We start from the raw sequence: 24,472 nt of genomic DNA on the forward strand, positions 1-24,472 counted from the left end.
CCAGAAATAAATTAGGCACTTTGTGTTTTCTTGGGAGAAGACTTTCTCTGCATACAAGCACTGTTTCCCTCCTTAGTGTCCTCTCATTCTTCTCCAATTTTTCCTGTCACAAAACATCAGTGATTAATGGCTGGGTACTTTACTGCTATTTTCCACCTTTTTTCTCCTTTATTATAGCTTTCCTTTAATAAATTATTTGGTTCACCATCTCCTAGTCTCTGTATTTCTTGATACCAATCTGGGAGGTTGTGAATCACAGCCAAATGACAAAGGTTCCTTAACACGTGTCTTGGGGTACACATGTCCCAGAGCATTTGTGGCAAAACAGGGGTGGAAAGACAGCTATCTGCATGCAAACCATGGGGTCTACCACTAGCATACAGTCCCTCTCCATGGGATTAAGATCAAGTTTTTTAAAGTGAACAACATTCCTAAATTTATTCCTGTTAACTGGTCACTTCTTCAAAAAAAAACTAGGCCTCCAAGTAAGTATGCAGGTCTGTCATGGAATCAAGTTGATATTTTATTATAAGTGATTTTCAAATGCTGATCTAGGGAGACAACTGCTGAAAATAATAACAGGAAATGCTGAAGGTATTTTCATAACAAACAGAAATAAATGCCAATGTTAAACTCCTTCAGCACTCTACCACCTAGCAGTGCTTCCACTCTCCCTTCACTCTCTCTGTGTGTGGATGCACACATCACATTGCAGCCACATTAGAGTGTGGAAGAAACTTAAAGCTTTTCAGGTAATATCTGATGTGGTTACTATGCTATGATGTAACAGTGCCAATCACTTCTTAGACAAGGAGTAGGTGCCAGGATACATTCCAGATCCAGCTTCCCTGTCCCCTGGCTTTGAAAGTAATCAGTACCTTGGACTTGACATCATTGATAACTGATGTCATTATTACTAGGTGAGAATCACACAACAGGTGTGTGGCTTCCTATTCCATGGTCAGTACCCAGGATTGGAACAAATATAGTTGTCTATGTGCCGTGCCATGACTGCCATGTCTACCATAAATCTAATCATGTGTGATCCAGTTCACAGCAATATGTAGCTGCCAGGGAGCATGTATTTTGATATGCATTATCTGAAAATAAACTAAGAGCAGTTACATGAAAGATCTACAGAGCACTAAAAAAAAAAATTCTCTGCTCTGCTCCTATCCCAGGAACTGAGGCCATTTCTGAGAGTGAGGGACATTCACTTGATACAAAAATAAAATTATGACAAAAAAATCCATTATCACATGGAAATGGTCTTAAATGACAATCTAAAGGGAAGAACTGGCCTTGTATAATTAGCAACTCAGAGTCCACAATCAGTCAGAAGAGCAATTAAATTTTATAAGAGGTAAATTGCTTAGAAAACTCAGAGGTAAATGGAATCCTGTGTGATTGGGAGGAAGGTAGCTTTGGGAATGCACCAAGGCCACAGGAGAAGGACAAAGTTAAAATAAAATGAAACTTCAGGTGGTCTTTATAATTGCCAATCACACTGAGCTGCATTTAGCCTATTGCATTTGAAAAATGGGCAATTAGATTTTTTCATCTTACCAGTTCATAGCTAATTCTTAATATTAATCTCATACAGAATGTTAAATGCACTTCATTCAAAGCAGCGAATTGCTGCCTACAACCTATTTCCAGTATTCTCACCAGGGACCCTGTAGCCAACTCTGAGATAGGCAGAAGCTAGACTTTTGGCAGGTTTTAAAATGCTAATTTTGTAGAATCTACTATTTTTTCCCCCCAAAAATACTTAATTTGTTCCATGGAAGCTTCCTACTTTCACTTTTGCATGCAGCCACATGCTAAGAGTTCAGTTATTGTCCAAATGAATATGCTACATAAAAGCATTTATTAATATCTGTTTACAAAAGGAAGCTACGCTGGATCTTCGTTTGAACTTTCCCCCTAAAGTACAATTACACATTTTCAAGGCAAGCGTGAAACTGATGAAACATCATTTTGAAAGCGCTGAAGGGAAGTATTTATCGTTACAAATGATTTTCATGTAGTTAGAAGATTATGGAGGTCAAATCCTAGTATAAAAATATCTCTGGGTTATCCGGGAGGAAGAACTTACTGCAAAGATACAAGCTGCTGCTAACAGAGGTAAAAGCAGGTCAAACGATGCTGAGAACCCCAAAGGAAAATAAACGGATGCTGTGACTGAAGACAACTTCCAGCGGGGAAGCCCTGCTAGTCTGTTGAAGTAAAAAAAAAAAAGACACAGAGTCCTGGAGCACCTTAAAGACTAACACATTTATTTCAGTACAAGCTTTTGTGTCTGCAGAAGCTTATGCTGAAATATCTTTGTTTTGTTTTGCAAGACTCTTTGTCCTGATTGGAAAAGAACAGAACAGTCCTGTTGTCTCTGCAACAAACACTGCAGAGTACCCATAATAAAAAACTTTGGTATATGGTGTAATGTCCATGGCGGGAGGAGGCCCCTGCCCTGGGGTCTGTACTGAGCACGAGGGGCTTACCCAGTCTAGGCGCGGTGGTCGGCGGTGAAATAATGCACGGGACGCAGGTAAGGCAGCTTTACACAGACAGTTTAATTTAGTCACTCTTTACGTTCATGGGGCTCGGTGTTTCACGGCGCCCTTCGGTTTACGCTGACTGATGCCGGCATCAGTGGAGCAGTTTTGGCCCCGTTCCTTCGGATTCCTGGGAGTTGGGAGTCTAGGCTTCCCGGCCCGGGTCCCTCTGCCCTGTGCCTGGGTTCTGGAGGCCTCTGCCCCGGCCAGCAGGGATCCAGCTGGCTGGCCCTGGGATGGCCCCCTGCCCCTTGGTGTTGGCTCCCTTCTCCGTTCAGACTCCAAGTGCCCCTCTAGACCACCACGGCTCTCCAGGGTATGCCCCTTGGGACTGGGCAGGCCCTGGGTCCTGGAGGTTCTAGCCTCAACCACCTGTCTCTGTAGCTGACCGTAGTCTCCTCCCTACGGAGTCCTCTCTCCTTGGCCAGGGTCACCCTTTCCCTCGGGCCTCCTCCTGGCCTTCCACCCCTCTAGCAAGGAGTGACCTCCCTCTTCCCTCTCCAGCTCCCTTATGAGGCTTACCTCCGGCGGGCCTGATCCCACCCTTCCTTCCCACGTGTCTTCCTGCTCCCAGTTGTTCCTCGTCCCTACTCCCCTGTAGGTGTCCTGCCCAGGTCTCCAGTCCTGCTGACACTTAGGGCTTCCTCCCAAGTAGACCTTGTCTCCCGAGGAGACCCTTGTGTCTATGGAACTCCAAGCCACCTGAGCCAGCCCAGGTGACACTGGGCCAAGGGACACCCTTTCAAATGATGGTTGACCTATAGTTAGCAGGGGGAGGACAATTGTCCTTATTCAATGCAACACAGTGTCTTGTCCAGTGGGCGTTTTGCTGGTGTCTCTTTTTTAGACCCTTTGACACAGACAACCCCCCTCCATTTCTTTTATTCTGTAATTTACTTTGTGAACTTTTTGTTGGAAAGTGAAATATAAATATTCTTAATAATAATAATTTTATGGAAACAGATTAGAAATGATCTTTTATTTCCCTTTTCACTGGCCAACACTGTCACACCCAAACTTTGTCCAACAGGTAATGGCCTTATACTGGTCCAGCACACCAGACCAGTGTTTCTTGAACAGTGCGCTCCTAGGAGCCCTGGGGCTGCCTGAGACCCCTTCAGAGGCTCTATGAACACAACGTAAATTGCCAACATCTACTCCCTGCATGGCTTGCTTGTCTGTTCCTCCTGACGCCCCTGTTTGTGGTTCTCCTTCCTCATTCCCTTCTGTTCTGGCTCTTTGCCAATATCCAATGGTGGGTTCAGTGCTGTGCCACTCCACGCATGCAGCGGTGCTCTGGGGCTCCCTGAGACTCCACATATGTGCTAACGTGGCTCCCCAAGCCTCCTTTTTGGAGTTTAAAGGTTATGATATCCACTGCTCCTACCTGTGCTGTTCTTCCCTCAAGTTTCTCCAATTACTGAAACAACCAACAGTATAAGAAAGTTTTAAGGTATCTCAAATTCATGATGATATGTGCCACTGTCATAAACAGCAGTAATTCTGGTGAAAAGCTCACCACAGACTCAGTGAGAAGCACCTATATACAAGGAGAACCATCCTTCATAGACTTAACTGGACAAAACTGACTGGAACTAAAGATTGAACCAACAATTTATAAAGCTACAACCACAGCAAAACAGTTTCCAAAATAGCCTGACTTGACAGAGATGATTAATTAAAAGAGTAGCACTTTGTGTTAATTTTACTGACTGTGATGTAAAATAGGGGAGAAGTTCCCTGAGGGTAGCCATTTTGGATTTTAAAGGTCAAAACCAACACTTTTAAATTGTGCCTGGAAGACAATGGGAATAGAAGCCTACTGTTAACAGGCTCCCTGCAGGATATGTCCATCAGAAGGTAAAATTAGTTGAAGCTTTTGTGACATCAAAAGTCATCAAGAACAGTGATCATTACAAAATCCTACATTTCAAGCAAGCATTACTGCCTCCCCTGAAAAAATATCCAATATAAATTTGCTGCTTGCATCCCAAATCTCAATTTTTCCAATGAGAAAGTGACTTCATGTAACATTTGCCTCAATTCTTTTAGTCTGACTAAAGTCCATTGAAACAATTTATGTATCATTAAGCCTGCTTCTGCACAGGAATAACAGTAACTTGGAGACATCAAGAGGCCAACTGGGCTCCTCAAGGTTACAGAGAGCAGTCACACAAATGAGACGCTACTTATGACACTAGAGTTTTCAATGGTTTCAAGAATATACAAACATTACAACTAAAACTTCTGAGGAGCTCAATTAAAAATAATCTTTTTTTCTTTCCAGTTAGAACAAAATGTAATGCACATAGATTTTTCTGTGCAAATCAAGTGCTGACATAAAAGGTTTTTAGGCCCATTTTGCGAAATTAAAACATAAGCAGTAAGTGCATTCTCAGCTTATTCTGTTCTAGCTGATGCCATCTCAGTAGAAGCCCAAAGGCTTCTTTTCTATGGAAAAAAAATTTTTTTTTTCTTGGTTTTCCATTGAGACTGCCCATTGTAAAAAGATAGATTACCCACTTCACTTGTAATTGACATTTACACATATCTTCAATATCTAAAGAAACATTTTAAAGTGCAGGAGAAATAATATGTTATGCTCATCAAAAACAACATGAGAGCAGAATTAGAAAAGGTCTTTAGAAATCTCTCCATTCCATTTTCCTCTTCCCCATCACACACACTCACTTTTTCTTCAGGCGTATAATTATTGCCTTGCATTTTAAACTCATTGCATGAATTTTTCAAAGCTTAGCCCTGAATGTAAAATGATTATCTTCTTGTTCTAATGATGAAAATAGCTCAGAAAATAATGCAGAAGTATGTCTCTACAAAGTGCCTAGGATTCATGTAATTGGTTTCATTGGACAATTGATATGATGTGTTCAAGTGCACTGCAGTTGGGTTTATACATTCACATGCATACAAATATTTTAAAAAACAAAAGTGGATTTGAATGGGTGGTATCCCAAGGTTTCCTTCCTTCTAAGGATTCTTACTCTTTCTAAAAGAGAACTTGCTCTGGAGCAAGAAGTTTTTTCTCTCTACAGGAAGATTCCTTCCACCAGAGGAAGGAAATGAGATAAAACCCAGAGGCCTCACTAGGATTTGTGTCACCTGATGCAAGAGCTGATTGGGTTACCCCCATGATGGACCTCCTCCTGTACCAGACCATACAGAATAAATTACAATATCATACTCACAGCCTAAATGCAGTGGCATCACTAGAGTTGGTGTAACCCCCATTAACTTTATTTAAATATATAACAGCACAGGTCACCCAATGAATCAGTAACCAACAAAAATGCCAGCAGCCAGCTTGATGACACTCACACAACTGAATAAGAGTTATAGTATTAGCTCTAATACATGGAAATGAGAACTGACTCATACTTATTTGTTAGAAGGTAAGGTGGTGACAGGGGTGGGCCATGGCTGTTTGAGAGAGGTTTGGGGGTGGAGGGGGTTGATCCTAGCGGCAGTAACATGCATTGGGATGCAATCCCCCTTTTTTTACAGTCCAACATGCCCCCTTCGTCTCCTTGCTGGTATGGGTCAAAGGAGACCTATAGGTGACCAGGTGACTTACTAGGAACCATAAAAGTTTTTTCCTTACTTCTTGCTGGTCAGCATGCAGCATGTACACCGTTGATGTGGCTGCAGTTTATGGGCTGGTGGGGGATAGGATTTGGCTGTTAGTAACCTTTCTAATTTACTTACATCCTTTTCACCTCTCTTCTTGTGCCATCACACATCCTCGGCCCCTTTACCTTGTGTAAGGATTTCCTTCTCATTTCTTTTTTGTAACTATAAACTGCTTATGTTTAGGGTCTAATCATATGAATGATTAAGAGCCCAATTCTATTCCCCCCCTGCCCCACTGATGCAGTGGCTGTATCCTGCAGGGGTAGGGTGAGTTGCGAAGGATGACTATCAGTAAGGGGTGTGTGTCTACTTGGACCTGTGCTAACTAAATAGCTGGTGCAGGACAGCAGGATAAGGTCTGGGAAGAGGGTAGGATTCAGATATGGGTCAGCTTGCATGAAGGTTTGTGGTAATTGAATAGCTTTGTTCATTAATAGCTTTGTCTTGTCTTCTCACTCCTGTATTGGGCTAAGACAAGTGCTGAATAGAACTCTTGAGTATTTGGCTATTATTAATTGAAACTGAACTTGAAAAATCAAAAATTTTAGTGTTTTCTAAAACATGGAAGCCTCAGAATTGGATAATTAAGGGGGAAAATATAGAACAAGAGCTTCAAGTATTTGGGTGTCCACCTCCAGCATAACACCGTATGGACCACTCAACGTGACAGAGCAATCAATTTAGCCAACTTTACTGCTCATTCTATCACGCACTTTTATTACAACCAGGGCAATTGTTTTGTCCCTGCGGCAGTAAGGATATTTAATGCCAAGGTGGTTGCCCAATTATTATTTGGTGTTCCCGTTTGGATCGGAGCTGTTAATCATTTACTGGAGAGAGTACAGGCTAACTTCCTCAGGAAAATACTGGGTCTCCTAACTGTGTGCTGTATGCTGCAATCTGTCTGGAAACCGGACAAATGTTAATTGAAACCAAAGCATGGCTGAGAACATTTAAGTATTGGCTCCAAGTACATTATTGTTCGGATCCACGGAGCCTTCTCCATCAAATTCTCCTAGAAAGCAGTGCTCCGAAGTGGCTGACTATTTTGGAAGATCAGAACCATGTGTATATTTAGATTCCTTGTACTTACTATCCCAAATAGAAGCATTCCGGAAGATCAAGCAAAGATTTTTAGATACAGAAAAGCAAAATCTATATTCTATGGCAAATAAGGTTTGCTCTCCCTTGAATCTGATGGTGGCAGTGAAACCCGGAAAGATGGCTGCATATTTCTCGTTCCTAACTAGTTCTGAGGAACATCATGTTTTTTCACTAGCTAGATTTAATGTTTTACCATCAGAAGTCCTGTTTGGTAGATTTCGTGGGAGGCCTTATTCCGCTAGATGCTGATCCTGTAATCAGGGCTGCATTGAAACTCTCCAGCATATGCTACTGCAATGCCCTATATATGGTGATATCAGAGCCAAACACAAACCCTATTTTAGTAGACAAGAAGGAATATCCTGATGATGTTAAAATACAGCATTTGTTGAATGATGTTTCCAGCAATAACTGAGAGGGTGATGGTTTATCTACAGCAAATGGTGGAAAAAAGAACTAAGAGATAACATCTGACAGTATATCTTGATGAGGTAAATACTCTGAACCTCCTTGATTATCATATAGCCTTTCTATTAATATTAATTACCTTAGGTCTGCATCTGCTGTTGTTCTTGTTGTATCTGTATTATATGCCAATAAAGGTCTGTTTGAGAATAGCTTTGTCTATGATTTGATGTCCTATTAAATAAGAGATGAATCAGAAAAGCTACAGCTGCCCTCTGATGCTAGACTGAAGGTCTCCAAGAGGATGCAGTCTTAATGGTTGTAGCTTGGGCACACATTTACAAGACAGATTAATGGCATTTATGTCTTTTTACCTGGAAGCAAGTCCCACTGAACAAACTGGGATTTACTTCTCAGTAAAAATGCATAAGATCATGTTGTCAGGACTGTTGGAGGTTTATTTCTTATCTGTCAGCACACCTACTTATCTACTTAACTCAGCAATTAAATTGCTTCCACTCTAGGGCATAATTTCATTTTCATATTTTCAGTTTTTTGTCTGATTGGACAAGAACCAGTCCAATCTTAAGCAGATCTTCTCAGGAATAAGTCCCATTTATTTCAGTGAGACTTATTCCCAAGTAACAGCCCAATACGAACTGGGCTGCCTCCCAGTGAAATGCACCTAGTGCAGCAGTAGTGCCTCTGTGACAGCGCATACAACAAGGCCACCAGCTCACATGGCTCAAATCCATGTGCGCAGGTCAGCAATAAGGCCTGCCATAGCCAGTGCTGGTAAGTCAGTGGTGGCGGCAGGCGTTGGCAGGAACAGGGGAGTGTTGGGGCGGGGAGTGAGAAGGCAGTTAGGCTGAACTAGTAGGAAGAGGGTGGATTCCAGAGCCACCAGTGTGCACCAGGATCTTAATCCCATTCCATCTCCCTTACTCTCTGCAGTTCTGCACCATCAACTTAACTGGTGCAGGCCTGAGTAGACCCACTGGGTTGTGGAGGTTTATCTAAAAGTAAGGGAACAAAAGTTCACCATGGCTTTTTAAGAGTTTTTCTTTATTCTAGAAAAAGGCATGAGCTGATGCTGCCTTCGCTTACCTTGCTTACATATGTCTGAGAGGCCCACTTTCCATCCTTCCCCCCCTTTTCTCTAGACCAGTGATTTTTAACCTTTTTCGACTCATGGCACACTGACAAGGCACTGAAATTTTCAAGGCACACCATCAGTCTTTTGACAAGTGGCAAGGCACACCATGCTATTGATGGGGGGCTCATATCCCCAATGGCCCTACTAATAAATGACCTTTCCTCAAACTCCTGTGGCACACCTGCAGACCATTCACGGCACGCCAGTGTGCCATGGCACAATGGTTGAAAATGGCTGCTCTAGACCGAGGAACTTAGCTAATGCATAAGCAACAGGTTGTATACACTGGAAAAGGACAGACTACGCAGAGAGACTGCATGAGAATAGAACATGGTACTAACTTGCTAGTAGGATGGCCATATTCCTTGCCTCAATTGAACACTGACGACACCACTGACTCCTAGAAGTACAAATGTCTCCCATAATGGCACTATAGCCTCTCAAGACAGACATGTTAAGGGATCTTCAGTGTACCCATCTCCCAACCTGGTGTCTAAGAAAAGGATGGAATGTAACTGGAACAAATAGCTTGCTGATAAAATTATTTACAACAAGGAATGGGGGAAAGAATGTAAAATCAAAACAGTCTCAATAACTGGAGAAGCATGTGTCTGTGGGGGAATTAGAAGGAGGATCTGTCTCCTGTAACACAGCATATATGCAGAGCACTGATTTTCCTGGGATTCCTAGAGTTTATAAAGGGAGCAGGAGAAATACAGGAAAAACCTAAGAAAAGACAGAAAGCAGGGGGAAGCACAGCCAGATCATGGTCATAAAAGGTCATGTTTTATTTGATGTCTCAGTTATCACATGAAGGGAGTATACAATGTGATAAGCCCATTGCAAGAAAACCACCAGGTGAAACTGGTCCTGTATGCCATACGTGTTCAAACCATGTCCTTTTCTCTGCCTCCACAGTGTTACAGCTCAATCCTATCCACACTTTCCTGGGAGTGAGCCCCATTGACACTAATGGGACTTACTTCTGAGTAGACACACAAAGGATTGGGCTGTAAAGGAGTTAAATCAGTGACTTGTACCCTTATTCTGTAGTAACTAGGTAGAGCTAATTGTCAGAAGAGGAATAAAAGACCTAAAAGATTGTCTTTTCTTGGTTTCATTTTTATCTCCTCCAGGCTCCAAAGAGTCAGGACCTATGCAAGAAAAAAGTGCTTATACATCACGGAGCTTTTCAGGGTTATAATGGAATCAGTTGGGAAAATTCCCATGAATGAGTGCATCGAGCATGTCTAGGTCAAATCATACTCCAGCACAGAGTGCAATGAACAGTGCTTTATATAGGAACTTAGCAACATGTTGTTATAATTAGCCATTATGAAGTCCTAGTGAGTCACTGTTTAATGGGGCATTTTTGCAGTCTTCCCTACAAGCTGTGGGGAACAGGAGAAGAATCCATAAAGAAAAACAAAACCATAATAGGCAGTGTAAAAGGATACAAAAGAAACAGCACCAGCAACTGATAGCAGGGTGAATCTTTTTTCTCAATTTTTTTGACTTTTTTTTGCAGGAGACAAGTTAGGTCTGACGGACATACTAGAAACAGGGACACTGAATGTGTATTTTAAACATTTTTTTTTTTAATGAAAATGAATTTGCTTGGACAAGATGAAGCCATGGTTCTGATGCAAGCTGGCAATGGAGATAATTGACAGCAAACTCTAAGGCTCAACTGAAACACTATGTTATAAGCAAGCAAAAGATAAATGACAATGCAGAGACAAGACTTAGCATGGTATCTTACTTTGTCTTAAGCATAAGACATAAGACATAAGGCACAGCTGGAAATTCTAAAAATAAAGACAACATTTTTTTTTTTACTTGCCTTCACTTGTACAAAGAAGTTAGGCCTGTATTAGGGGCAGTTTTTTGCAGCACTCTCTATGGGACAAAAACTTCATTGTGTAATCCTAAAGTGCAAACCTAAAGTGTAATCCTAAAGTGCAAACCTAAAGTGTGCACAGGTTTGCACTTTCAAGTTTATAAACGTGAGAAAGTATATTGAATGATATTAATTTCTTTGTGTACACTGATTGTAAATACATTTTAGAAGTTCTATTCGGAAGACAGTACAAACACGTTTTATACAGTACAACCATGTGCAAAGGGTCAGTACGAACTCCTTACAAACACTGTATAAATCAAGGTGCAGGCTACTTTCTTAAAGAAAGATCAAATCTCTTAGAAGGCTGAGAAACCATTTAAGAGCTGAAAGGGCTATTGGGACCTGTAATTCACCTTCCTTTATGACACCACTTTGGGTCAAACTACATGTTACATGTGTTTTGGCTGATTACTTTGTTTTTTGTCTTATAACAGCATGGAGGCATAGCAAAAACATGGCGAAGTACTGAGTGGTAGCTTTACTACTTGGTCCTTGCCAGCTCCCACTGCCCCATCCACCCTGCTCACTTTCCTATGGAGGAGCATAGTTGTGACCTGTGCGCCTGTCACTCGCCCCAGGGCTGCAGAGATAAAGACATGGCAGCCTGCAAAGTTCCATGATGCTTGTTGATGCTGTCATTGTCAAACACTGGCCAGATTGCCAGCTGTGCAAGGAGTGAAGAAGCCCCAGTTGCAGCTAGTTTGCCTTGAGAAGGGCTGGGCTACTGGTCCCAGCCTGGAAGAAGAATTGGTCCAGAGTGAAGGGAGTGGAGGAGAAAGGAGAAGGCGGCCATAAAGAAAAGAATGAGGCGGGGATGGAAAAAAAAGAGCAGAGGGAGGAAAGAAGTGGGGAGAGAAAGAGCAGAGTGGAAGAACAAAGAGGTGAGTATGAGACAGAAAAACAGAAAGGAGGAAAAAGAAGAAGGGGCCAAGAACTGGTAGCCAGGCCAAAGAGAGGAGGCCAGCAGATGAGCAGAGGATGACTGCTAGCCATACAGGACAGCCAGTGGGAACTACCCACATTCACATTCTCTCTTCTGCCCCCCCCATGTACATGTATTTCCAGGTACTGTGCATATAGTAGGAAACTACCAGATTTTACTTTGTTTATCAGATATTACAAGATACATCCTTTTTCCTATGTCCCAGAAGCATGCAATGGTGGCCAGGCTTTCACATTGTTGTAACCCCTGCTAACTGGGTAAGAGGCACTTTTTAAGTGGGTGCTCTTCTTTTATTTCGCGGGGGGGGGGGGGGAGTAACTGGCCCTCATCACCCCAGCACTTCCTTTTCTAGTGGCTGTCAGCTGCTGTTCTTTTGCATCCTTTTAGATTGTGAGCCCTTTTGGGACAGGGAGCCATTAGTTGTTGGTTTGATTTTCTCTGTAAACCACTTTGTGAACTTTCTATTGAAAAGCGGTATATAAATACTTAATAATAATAATAATAGGGGGCCTTGCACTGCTGGAATACCCATTCTGACAGCACAAGGCCCAGATAAGATTGGGCCCTAAGGCTGCAATCTATACAGACTTAACTAGCAGTAAGCCCCATTCAACTTAGTGGGGCTTACTTCTGAGTAGACATGCATAGGATTGTGCTGGAAATCCATTCCAGGGCAATATGCAATTTACCTTCCAGAGTGAGGCTTCTAAGCTTTAATTTGATGCAGTTCTACCTCCAAGAGAGGATTTCCATTATTATGGAGATGAAGTACCTTTAATGTCTGCAATAATGTAATTGTACCCCAGAGCAAAATTCCTAATAATGCAATTGTATAGCTTTCAAGCACCAGTAAGAGACACCTCCAGGGCAGGTTATTCATTAAGGGTGCAGCATACAGTAGCTCTGCTTCACAAGAACAATAAGAAACTTAAAGCAATAAAAGTCTCTTCTCAAGATATATGCTTGCCTAGAAGGCAGAGTCTAACACCACACTTGGTTCTGCTTCGCTGTCTGTGGCAGCCTCCAGAGAAAGGTTCCCACCTGCACAATAAGATTCTTGTTATTCCTTCCTCTAGGCATCACTCCAAATACAACACCCTATGTGTATTCCATGGAATATGCTGACACACAAAAAAATCTAGCTAGTTACACAGCCATATTCTGAACACATCCAGGGCAGAAATCCTAGGCAAAACAAATTTGCCAGGCTTGTGTTACAGCACCCTGGTTGAACAGGCTGGGAAGGGGTGAATCTCTCCCAGTTCTGATCTACAGGTTTCAAGGTACTGTAGCAACCAAGGCTTCCAGGGTGGTGAGGAGAACTTACAGTGGTCTTTTATGATTCTATTTCCCTGTCAAGGTCTTCGGCCCAATTTTTGCCAGGTTTTAAGAGCCTATTTCTGAAGCCGAGGCAGGATAGAGATTACGGTAGTATAACACTGCTACCCCAATGGTCTCAGTCCTGGAGCTGGCTGGGGTGGTTTTGGTGGTAGTACTGAAGACTTGCAGGACTTTGGTCCTGAAAGACTTTAACGTGCATACTGAGGCCCCTGGTAATAGTTCTGCTCTGAACTTCATGGCTCCAGTGACAACCATGAGCCTATGTCAGGTTAAACCAGGGGTGTCAAATATAAGAACCATGGGGGCAAATGTAGCCCTCGGAAGCAATTTATCCTGCACCATGATATAATTGGGCTCTCCCAGCTTGATAATTGTGCTCTCTCATATCTTGAAAATATGAACAAGACTTGCACATTTTCTCTTCTGTCATTTGAGAATAAAATTCTTATTTCTGGCCATCATCTGCTTAATGATATCACTTTCTGCTTAATGATGTCACTTCAGCCCCCCAGCAGGCACCATGAATGCTAACTTTGGGCCCTCGTATGAAACAAGTTTGACACTCCTGGGTTAGACCAACAATTTTCAACCTTTTTCATCTCACCGCACACTAGCACTAAAATGATCACTAACAAGGCACACTGCACTGATCAAGGCACACTGCACTGTTGGCAGGGGGTTCACATCCCCCAAAGGCCCTACTAATAAATGGCCTCCACCCAAACTCCTGCAACACACCTGCAGACCATTCGCGGAATACCCATGTGCCATGGCACAGTGGTTGAACATTGCTGGGCCAGACAACCCAAGCTTAATGATGTTGGGAGAGGAAAAAGGCACAACAATCCTGCACAAGCATCTCGTACCTAAAGGGAGCAATACAGTTTGTTAGTGGGGACCACGAGTGGTTTCTCATCTTGTTTTTTTGTTCTGTCCAAGAAGTCTCCTTTGGTTTGCAGATTGCTGTTTGCAGGCTGACTTCTTTCCATCTCTCACTCTCATAGGATGTTCAGTGAAACAGACTGTCTCTCTCACTCTCCTATCCAATGATGCAGTTCCTTCAATAAAGTTTTTCCTTTCCTTATACCTACAAGCCTGGCAGTGACTTTCTTAACTGAGGCCTCCCAAAACAGGCTGTATGAACCAGCTGTGCCAACAAAAGAGACACCAGCAGGTTTATTAGATCTGAGCCCTCAGAAGGATGAGGCTGACGCCTCAGCAGCCCACCGTGACCAATTTGCAACACGCTCTACTTGGAGCTGCCCATCAGGACTATTCAGAAATGACAAAATGTCACTGCCAGGCTGTTGACTAGATTTACGGGTCAGCAACATGTCTCACCCCTTGTATTTTACCTCCATTGCCTGGCTGTATGATTCCAATAACAATTTAAAGTACTGGTAATGACCTCTGACACTCTTAAAAATCTTTCCCATAGTAGTCTGCCCATCCTGTAAAATGATTATGATTGGCCTTGTTACGGGTGTTGTCACTATTAGATAAACACAGTTGGCAGTTACTAGCAACCGGGCCTTTTTGATGTGGTGATTGACCTATGGAATTCACACCCAACTGACATCAGGATTGCCCCCTTTTTGTTGACATTTCAAAGAAAGTAACTCTCTTATTCCAGCAGCCCTTTGACTGACTGGTTTTTTTTTCTCCTTTGGCTCCTATTAGTTCTCAATTGTCAAGTTGCTGCTTTACTTCTCTTGACTTATTTATTTGAAGTTTCATTGTTTTATGTTTTCTTGATTGCTTATTTTATTGATGCAAACTGTCTTGAGGTTTCCTTTCTGGTATGCAAAATGCAAGGTGTAAATGTTTCACATTTTTTGAAAGAAATAATTAGAAGTAAGTTCGTTGCATCAATGGGGCTTATTTTGAAATTCTAACCAAAAAGACCTGAACAAAAACAGGAAGCATTTGTGGGGTTTGGGGCAGAAGGAGTGGGGGGGGGGGTGATATTTGTAAAGGATTCCACAATTTACCTTGTGAACTTTGAATACAGAGTTCAATATTCAGTTCAGAATTCAATTCAAGGACACATTTGGAAAGATCAGGCTTTTTCAAGACTGAATGTGCTTTTAAAAGTTGAGGGTTTTTCAAGTGTTCTTGCAAAATACCACTTCTTGTCACAGATGGGGGGTTTGGCAGTGACACACCTGCCAGAAAAGGTGGTATTGCTACAGTTTGATTGAAAGGAACCTTTCTGAGTCTTTAGAAGTAAACCTGTCATTTGCTATTTCCTTATGTCATCCTTTTGTGAGTTGATAGAGCTCTTTGTTCATTTGACAGGGGTAAATTATCTTCTACCAATATCAACTGCCCTAATCAATCTCAGATTTGTCTAGGTCACCCAGATATCTTTTCGTAAGATAAACACATGTTCAAATTCAACTATTAAATGTGCTCAGTTAGATAAACAACATTATCCAATTGCAACAGAGAGGCAACTGATGACCAAACATAAACATAGACATTCCACATTCATGTGTCAAATATTGGGGTGACTATACCACTTTGATAAACCTTGGAATATCTGTATAAAAGACATACAGCCCAGTCCTATGCTTTTGTCCCACCCCGCCGCACACAGCATCCTATGGGGGTTCAGTCTAGGAGGTCTCCTCTGGATAAGGGAATGGATGTTTGTTCATTTACCCAGGGTAAACATGGACCTACATGAACCTGCACTAGTGAAATTGCTGACTTGGGTCCACATTGAACTAGCTGCGGGATCAGGTCCTGTGGCCGGGTTGAACCTGCTCCCTTCCCAGACCTGATCTGTCCTCCTTGCCACTCCGGTCACCAGTCCATTCCACCCTCCCCCTGTCCCATTCCACCTCTCATGCTGGCTTACCCGGGCCAATGGGTAATTATCTCCATTGCTGCATGAGAAATTGCTTTGGCCTCCCTGATAGTACTTCATCAGCGTGAATTTCACACTTCTGTTTTTGCGACTGCAGTCACCACTGGTGGAACACTAGTTCCATCAGCAATAGAGCTCAATACAATTGGGCTGATAACGTGTGTTTTGTCCAAAATTGTGATATGATTATACAGTATACTGAAAACATTCATTATTCTGATATATTTTTAAGGAAAGTAAATCAGATTTTGGAAAGGTCATGCTACATGATAATATCATGAGATATCATTCTCACATAGACTTAACTGTGTTTAGTTCAGTATTACAGAATGTATATTATTCTGCTCAGATGCATTAAAAATAATCCAAAGGTTTCAACATGCCTTTGGGCAGAATCATAGAAGCAACATTTCCAGCTCTACTGTGAAAACTTCAATAAAGAATTCATCTGGATAATAGGAAAAGCAACAGACAAACATAATTATCAATGTGTGTGTGCAAGTGCGCATAAAAAAATATGTTGGTGTAGCTTAGAAACAAAGATGAAACTGCTTCAAAATGCGCTTTCAGCTGTCTGTTAGGTCAACTAAGACATGTACACAGGCTATCATTACGCTGCAAATAAACAAACAATTACTAATATCTTCTGTTTGCTGACATGCCCAAGGGAGAGCAAGAAAATCCAATCATTCTACTCTGTCCTGTTCTAATACGTTATCTTCAAACTAAGCCTGAGATTTGCCTACTTGATCCCTGAATCCTACCTACGTACATGACTAAAGAATTTCCAAGAAAAGACAAGCAGGAAGTGATGGACATTTGCATTTTGGGAGCTTTTCTTTTCAGGTAATTCAGAGTGAACATACTGCTGTTGAAAACACCTGAAGATGGAGAGTGATGTAGCAGGATGGCTTTCTCAGGACAAACACTCCTTTTTCACATTTATTTTCAAGTCAATTTTCATGGACTATATTAATAACTTGTAAAGACACTTACACAAGCAATAGCTAATTATTTTTAGAAATTACCTCTCATTTTCTCTTAGGATCTCTTTTCCTCTCTTCCAAGTAAAGGTGGGCCTTGGGGAAGCTTTAGGCTTACACTCGATTGTTGCATCTCCTCCGACTTTAACAAGAGTCAATCTTTTCAAGAAGGTTTTGGAAAAATCTGGACTCACAGCTGAAAGACAACATGGAGCAGGGCTTTAAATCAACCAGAATCAGAACCAGAATCAAACTTTTTAAAAAGTGTTGAATTTTTTTCATTCTTCTTTAGTTATCTTTGCTAATGGATGATGCTATAAGGGTAGTTGTGTGGACTGAAAGAACGTACTTCGTTTAGTGTCCCCCACAGTGATGAGAGCAGATTGAACAAATGAACAAAACAGTATTAATTATTAAATCCTTTCTACACAATGATTTCAATCATGCTAAAATATTTAAAAACCTTATGGTGAAGTCTCCTATCCAGATTAATGTGCTAGTCTTATCACAAAATCTGTACTCAGTAAGATTCTATTCTATACCTTCATCCTGACAATTTGGGAGTGTCTGCATCTGAAGCCCAGTGTTCAACATAACTACAAAGGCATCATAACTCTTCAGTACTATTTCATCCAAAGGAAGCTTACCTGGAAAAAGATGCCCTGAAATTCCTTCCACCACTTAATGAAAAGCATGTATAATAATGTGAATCAGCCTGTAAACTGTGCATGTCCACCACTCCATAACTGGAACACTAATAACTTACCAAATACTACAGCCAGAACTTTCAGATCACAAAACAACATCTCAAACACACTTTTCAACAGAGACAGTTCACATCTATAGTTGAGTGACATTGGGCGCAATCCTAACCCCTTATGTCAGTGCTGGAAAGCTGGAAAGCATTGACATAAGGGCAATGCAGCTCTGAGGTAAGGGAACAAACATTCCCTTACTTTGAGGAGGGCTCCGTGAGTGACACCCAATTGCAGGATGCAGCACACGTCCCATTGGCACCACTATGCCAGTGCTGGAAAGCACTGACATAAGGGATTAGGATTGCGCCCATTGAGTGATAAGTCTTCCAAGAGATGAGACAACAAGTGAGGTATATACAGGGGGGAGATCCTGTATTCGTGGTTTCTGTTAACCGCAGATTGGGTCAGCAGGGCCACCCTGCGTGCACCCCCTAAATTCCGTTCCCCTAATCTCTGGAGGGTCTTCTGAGCGCAGCAGAGACCGTGCACTTCCTCCCACAGCCTCTGCCAGGAACAGAATGACTGTAATAAGCAAAAAAGTCACTTCTGGTTTTTTTCTGAAAAACCAGAAGTGATGCTTTTATGCCTTTATAAGGCATTATGAGGGACAGGAAAGCCCTGGAGGAGCCCATCATAATGACTTATAAAGGCATAAAAACATCACTTCTGTTTTTTTTCCTGAAAAACTGGAAGTGACTTCTTTTGCTTATTACAGTTGTCTGAGCCCAGCAGAGGCTACAAGGGGACACATACGACTTCTTCTGGGCTCAGAAGACCCTCTGGAGGTGAGGGAGCAGAGCAGAGGCCCACAGAGGGTGGGGGAAGGCATCCTGTGTCTGTGAATTCATGTATCTACAGGGAGTTCTGGAACGGAACCCTGGGGATACAGGGGCACATCTGTACATGTATGCAAATCCAAGACAGTCATCTATGATGAAGATTAGGGTTTCAAATGTGCACGTATGAGGCATCTGCTCTACAATCTCAAAGCAGAGGAAGGAAGGGAGGGAATATGCACATCCAATTACAATTCAAAATGAAGTAGTTTTATACAAACCAAGATTAACACAATCTATAATCTTCTACACTCTGGTCCCAATTTAGAACCCTCTTGGGTGTACCCTGTGTCACTTTAAAGCCCAGTTCTTTGGGCTGGCAGAACCGTGCAGTACAGCAGCACCAAAATGGCCACTGCTGTATCCTGTAGGGCTAGGGAGAAGCTGGAGGTCTGCTCAGGGTAAGGGAAACCACCCCGGTGGCCCCATTGGATCTGTGCCTGCTCTAAATGTCAACTTCCTACTCTGAGGAAGCAGATAGAAATAGGAGGCACTGTGAATCTGATGCGAGAGACTAGAAAAGGGAGGGACAGGCAACAGTCAAGAGAGTTCATCTGATACAGATATGATTGTTACAGTTGGTCTGCAGTAATTGGGAGGATTGGGTGGGAGTGGTAAGGTTCTAGTAAAGGCTCAAAAACTATAAGGCCACTTGTGATGGATAAAGGCAGATCTCCATAGCCATGAATTCCAGGATTCTTTTAAAGGAGAAACATAGCAGCTGAAAAGCTTGAGATCAGCTCTGTTTCTGATTGTAAGTCATCTCTCTTACCATCACAGAATTGCACGGTAGGCTGAAAAATATATAGTGACAGAATATATCAAGTGAATACTGCACTTGTGAATAATGGGACAAGGGAATACGACATAAAAGAATTATAATTAAGCCCTTTCCCTGCTTGTATTAAAATTTATCAGTAAAAGGCAGATGCCAGCATTTCCTAGTGCAAAATATAGCTGCTCAATTCAAATTGGAGTATATTATTGTCTGTGCGCTCTAATTAAAGAATAGTCTAATTATAGCAGACTTCTCTGCTGTGCATTCTTTGGACAGTGATACTTCATGTTTCATTTTTAATATATTTAGGACATCTTTCTGTGTTCAATTTTAAGTCTCTTGGCATTGCAGTAACTAGCTGCAGGAAGGAAATGTACTACTGGGGTTTTGTGGCTGTAGTTACACAAAATGAAAGCTTAAAACTTGCCCTGAAACTCTTTGCCTTCTAGGGAAAAAGGAAGATGGGTAAGTTATGCCTGGAGACAGTTTCCACAGATGGAGAGAAGTGGCCTAGAACAACACCAAATTGCCAAGGGAATTGAGTCTTTCCGACAGGATAAAGACCTTCAAAGCAGTGGGGCAACTTAAGACTAGTGTATTTCAAATTTATGATACACAGAGCACAATTTGCCTCTTGATTAAAATTAGAGTCACACTTCCATTATACTTAAAATACAACACACACACACATTTTCTCAGGACACTGGACAAACAACCTGGTTGCAACATGCCAGTTAATATTGCTTCCCAATGACTTGCTCTCTCCTTTTCAGCTAATCAATCAGGGATCAGGGATGGGATCCTACTTTCTAGGCATGAAGGTATTTTGAATTCTCTTGGGGATGATGCTCATCATATCATATACAGATTGTTGCTGTCTGTAGCCTTTCTGCCTTGATAGGCTGAGTGGTGGATACACCCAATGGTGGGTTTAATTTTACAAGGCACATTTCAGTTCCAGCACAAACTTGGGGAACCGCTCCTGTAGGTTATCTCTTATCGTTTGCTGCCTATGGAATAGATGTGCTTGGTACCGAAGAAGAAATAGATATGCTTGGTACTAAGGAAGAAATGCCTTAATTTCAGTCAGCAGTCTCTACACCTGATGGATGTCAGCAGAACACCTCCATTGTAATCCTAGCTTCAGTAGCTTGAAATGCAAGTCCATCAGGACCTCATCCAGACCCTGGACAAAAGGCCAATATAGGAAGAGACTGTTCAGAGAAGGCAGAAGACTAAACATGCATCCCAGTCACTACATATGAAGAGAAATACAACTGCAACTTCTGGAAAAATTCAAGTGTAATGTTCTCAAGGGACATTCACTTCTGGTATAAATGCAGCCAGTCTTTTGAAGTCAGTTTCTGGTACAACACTTCACATTGACCCAGTTTTTGGCAGGCTAGCCAAGGCATAAAACAAGTATAGTTGTAACTTCCTTGTATACCCAGGGTTTCTGGCACGATGGTTGCCTAGAAACAAGATCTGATTCTGAAATATTCCACTGCGCTCTGCAACTTTGACTTCACCTCCAACACAAGGTAAGGGCATATCCAATGGCTTCGACAGGTAGACATTTTCATTCTGTTTCACAGATTGAATGTAATTTCGCCAGTATAAGTACTTATCTTCCTTCCTGCCTGCCTTACCTCCATTCATCCAGTTTATCTATCTCTCTCTCTCTCTCTCTCTCACACACACACACACACACACACACACACACACGGTGGGGAAGGGGGTGATGGACAAAGGGAACGAAGAAAAACCTGAGACCAGTCAGACAATACTGGAACAAATGCTTCCATGTATGACTTACTTATATACACAGAATAATATGCACAGAGTCACAAATCATTGTACTGGCAGCATAAAATTTAGAATCCATAAGAGACTGCTTCACTTGGATGCTGAAAACCAGAGCAAACTATAGACAAAAGCTAACAACAGAATGTGCTCAAGATTCTCATTCAAATAAACAATATCAGACAACAAATCTCATAGAGCAGAAGTCTCCAAACTCCAGTCCGTGCTACGTCATGATAATAATCTTGTGCGCGGTGCTGTAGTGGTGAAGCCTTTTGGCGCTGCAGCCTCCTTTTTCCATACCCCATCTTTTCAGCAACTTGTGCTGGGCAGCCACTCCCCCTCCCCTCCTGGAAATCAGAGTGCAGTTCCTTCTGGGACGAGGTGGAGTGGAAGAGACTGTCTAGTGTGACTTGCTGCAGAGATTGGGTGTGAAAAAAGGAGGCTGTGGTGCGGAACAGTAAGGCATCACCACCTCTATGCCTGAGATTATTATCATGATCTGGTCCGTGGGCCAGGGCTTGGAGACCCAGGTCACAGAGGGACAGTTATGTTTCCATGCATTTGCAGTGATGAAGCTAAAGTGGTTCCATTCCACTTGCCCACAGAAAAACGTATGAGATATTAACAGTGAAAAATTGACTGCAAGGATTGTTCAACCTTTAAGGATCCATTTCCTTATGGCAGTGTTTCTTAAACTATGGGTCGGGCCCCACTAGGTGGGTCGTGAGCCAATTTCAGGTGGGTCCCCATTCATTTCAATATTTTATTTTTAATATATTAGACTTGGCGCTACCATGATATGTGACTGCATTTGGGGTAATGTTACAGACCTGTACTTTTAACAAGCTACTATGAATGATAGTAGCTTGTTTAACAATGATAGTAAATGGGACTTACTCCTGGGAAGTGTGGGTAGGATTGCATCCTAGGATTGTTAACAATTTTCCTGCTTGATGATATCACTTCTGGTCATGACATCACTTCCGGTGGGTCCTGACAAGATTCTCATTCTAAAAAATGGGTCCTGGTGCTAAATGTGTAAGAACCACTGCCTTGAGGTATCTATTTGTCTACCTTCAAGAGCTTATGAGATCAGTGTCCTTTATATTGTAATAAACTGAAGATGTATCCATGGCTTTATCTGATTTTTAAAAAAATACTGCTGCTATAGACCCTAATTTATTGAACTTTATTTTTTTTCATCTTTTCAGTAACAATGACAGGATGATTGTTTTTTTTTCTCTCTCTCTCTATAAACATCCATTCATTGATAAAAGATGACCCACAAAGAAAACAAATCTGGTGTTCAGAAAACACTTGAACTTTCTTCAGCACAGACCAAAAATTTCATATGCTCTTTGAAACTTATAAAAAACAAGATTATCTAATCACAAATTGTATTCCTTCTTTTGAAAACAAAACCTCTTTATTGATTTCCAGATTTCTTTCATTCAAAAAGCTTCTTACAGCACTATGAGAGCAAAACAGTTTTTTCCCCCACATGTTTTTGGTAAAAGCAAAAAGAAAGCTGGTTCAGAAAAGATTAGAGATGCACTCAATTTGGGTTCTGTTCCTAATTTCAGCATTGCGCTTCTTGGAAGCTTTATGACTTGATTCAAAGACATAGCAATAATTTTGGCTAGTTTACACACAACCCCAGTGTGGTTTACACACAACCCCAGTGTGTGTTTTATATGTGATGGGGTGCAGAAGGAGGACTTGGGCATGCAGAGGCACCCACTAGGAGTAGAACGGTAATACAAGCTGAAATCTGTGCACATACAGTAACCCCCCCCCCTCCCATATCTGCAGGGATACTTTCCCACCACAAAGACGGCAGCGAAACCTATGCAGGTGTGTGTCACCGAATACATTAATAATATGGGGATATTCTACAATCCCAGTTGTTATGCAGTTAGGTCATTAAGCGAACATTCAGCCCAATCTAGTGCCTTTGTTGTGTAAACAGACACTCCCTGCCAGACACTAGCTGGCTGCACAGGCTACTGTACATAGATTGCCTCTTCTTTGCATTAAGAGCCTCTTTGTTGTGTAAACAGACACTCTGCTGCAGGCTATGGGAGACCTGACTGCCTCATTCAGAGCCTCTTTGTTGTGCTTTGATCACCTACATATATGTGGTCCATTGTTAAGCAGAAAGTTGTCGAGTAATGTACACCTGTACTTACTGTTGCGCCACAAGGCATTTTGGGGTGCAACTGGAAGCCACAAAGCATTCTGGGGTGCTAACTGGTGCAATCAAAGGGGAGGCTTCAAAGAATTAGCAAGCAGCTAACTCTGTGTTGTTAGCGAGAACACTAACAGGAAGTGAGCCAACAGAGGTGATGGAGCACAAAGGAAATCGATAGGAGGGTTTCAAACACAACCAGATGAGTTATGAGCCTGGGGAGGGGGGATTTGTGAACTGCAGAACCAAGTCTGCAGATACCAGGGAGGGAGGGCTACTATACATGGTAGTCATTTTTTATTTTGGTTAGCAGAAGTGTAGATATATCTTATTGCGTAGTATCTTAAAGGGAAAATTGAATTGATGCTACTAGCATTGAGAAAATTTTTTTACGTCAAAGGAGGACAGTACGTGCCAGCACTCCTAAAGGCATATAAAGCAATGGTATTGCCACATATGTTATATGGCTCACCAATCTGGTTTTTGGGACCAATAGAACAATTTGAGCGACTCCAGCAAGTCTTTTTTCAGAAGCTTTTAGCCCTACCCATGTATAGCCTCTGAAGCTACACACTTGGAATTGGGACTTCCAAAGATTTCCACCTAGATTTGGAAAGCTACTATCGGATTTAAATACAGACTTACAATTGCTGAAAATCTTCCCTATTTTCACAAAACTAGCAGCACAAGAACGCTGCTGGGTAAAATGGAATAACAACATTAATATGAAAATATGGGAGCTGGGTTCACTAGAGAAATTCAGTGGAAGAAGCCATTCGCTGCTTGTTGAAAAGCTATTAATTCAAGATCAGGAGTGCCTTCTAAGGGAGGCTAACCGTAAATGCTCCCTTTCTTATTTTGGAATTAAATTTCCCACTAAATTTTCTTTACCCATTTATTTTTATGTACTGACGGTTCCCAAGTTGAGGCATGCTTATATGATTGCACGATGCAATGCTTTACCAACGGCACAAATGAAGGGTCGTTTTCAAAGGATCCCTCCTGAGCAGGGTTATTGTGATTGTCCCTTAACTGAACACCCTGGTGCATACCTTTTTCCGATGCCCAAAATATACAGCAGGGAGAGATAGATTCTTAAAGAAATGGATACATAAATTTTCTATGTTTTCAGACTCTTTAAGACTGAAATTACTGTTAAGTAGTCTTTGCAAAGAGTGTGTTGTGGATATAGCCAA

At 41.9% G+C, this 24,472-nt stretch overlaps 1 protein-coding gene across 2 annotated transcripts in view; it reads right to left on the reverse strand.

Annotated features, from left to right (window-relative positions):
- Positions 1 to 24,472, reverse strand: part of LOC136639237 (contactin-4-like) — a 230,189-nt gene that overhangs the window by 90,060 nt on the left and 115,657 nt on the right. For both annotated transcript variants that reach the window (XM_066613253.1, XM_066613254.1), the window contains one exon: positions 16,956 to 17,106. In XM_066613253.1, coding sequence (XP_066469350.1) covers positions 16,956 to 17,106 — 151 coding nt within the window. The remainder of the gene's footprint in view (positions 1 to 16,955; positions 17,107 to 24,472) is intronic.

This window comes from Tiliqua scincoides, chromosome 2 (assembly GCF_035046505.1).
Source record: "Tiliqua scincoides isolate rTilSci1 chromosome 2, rTilSci1.hap2, whole genome shotgun sequence".
NCBI lineage: Eukaryota > Metazoa > Chordata > Lepidosauria > Squamata > Scincidae > Tiliqua > Tiliqua scincoides.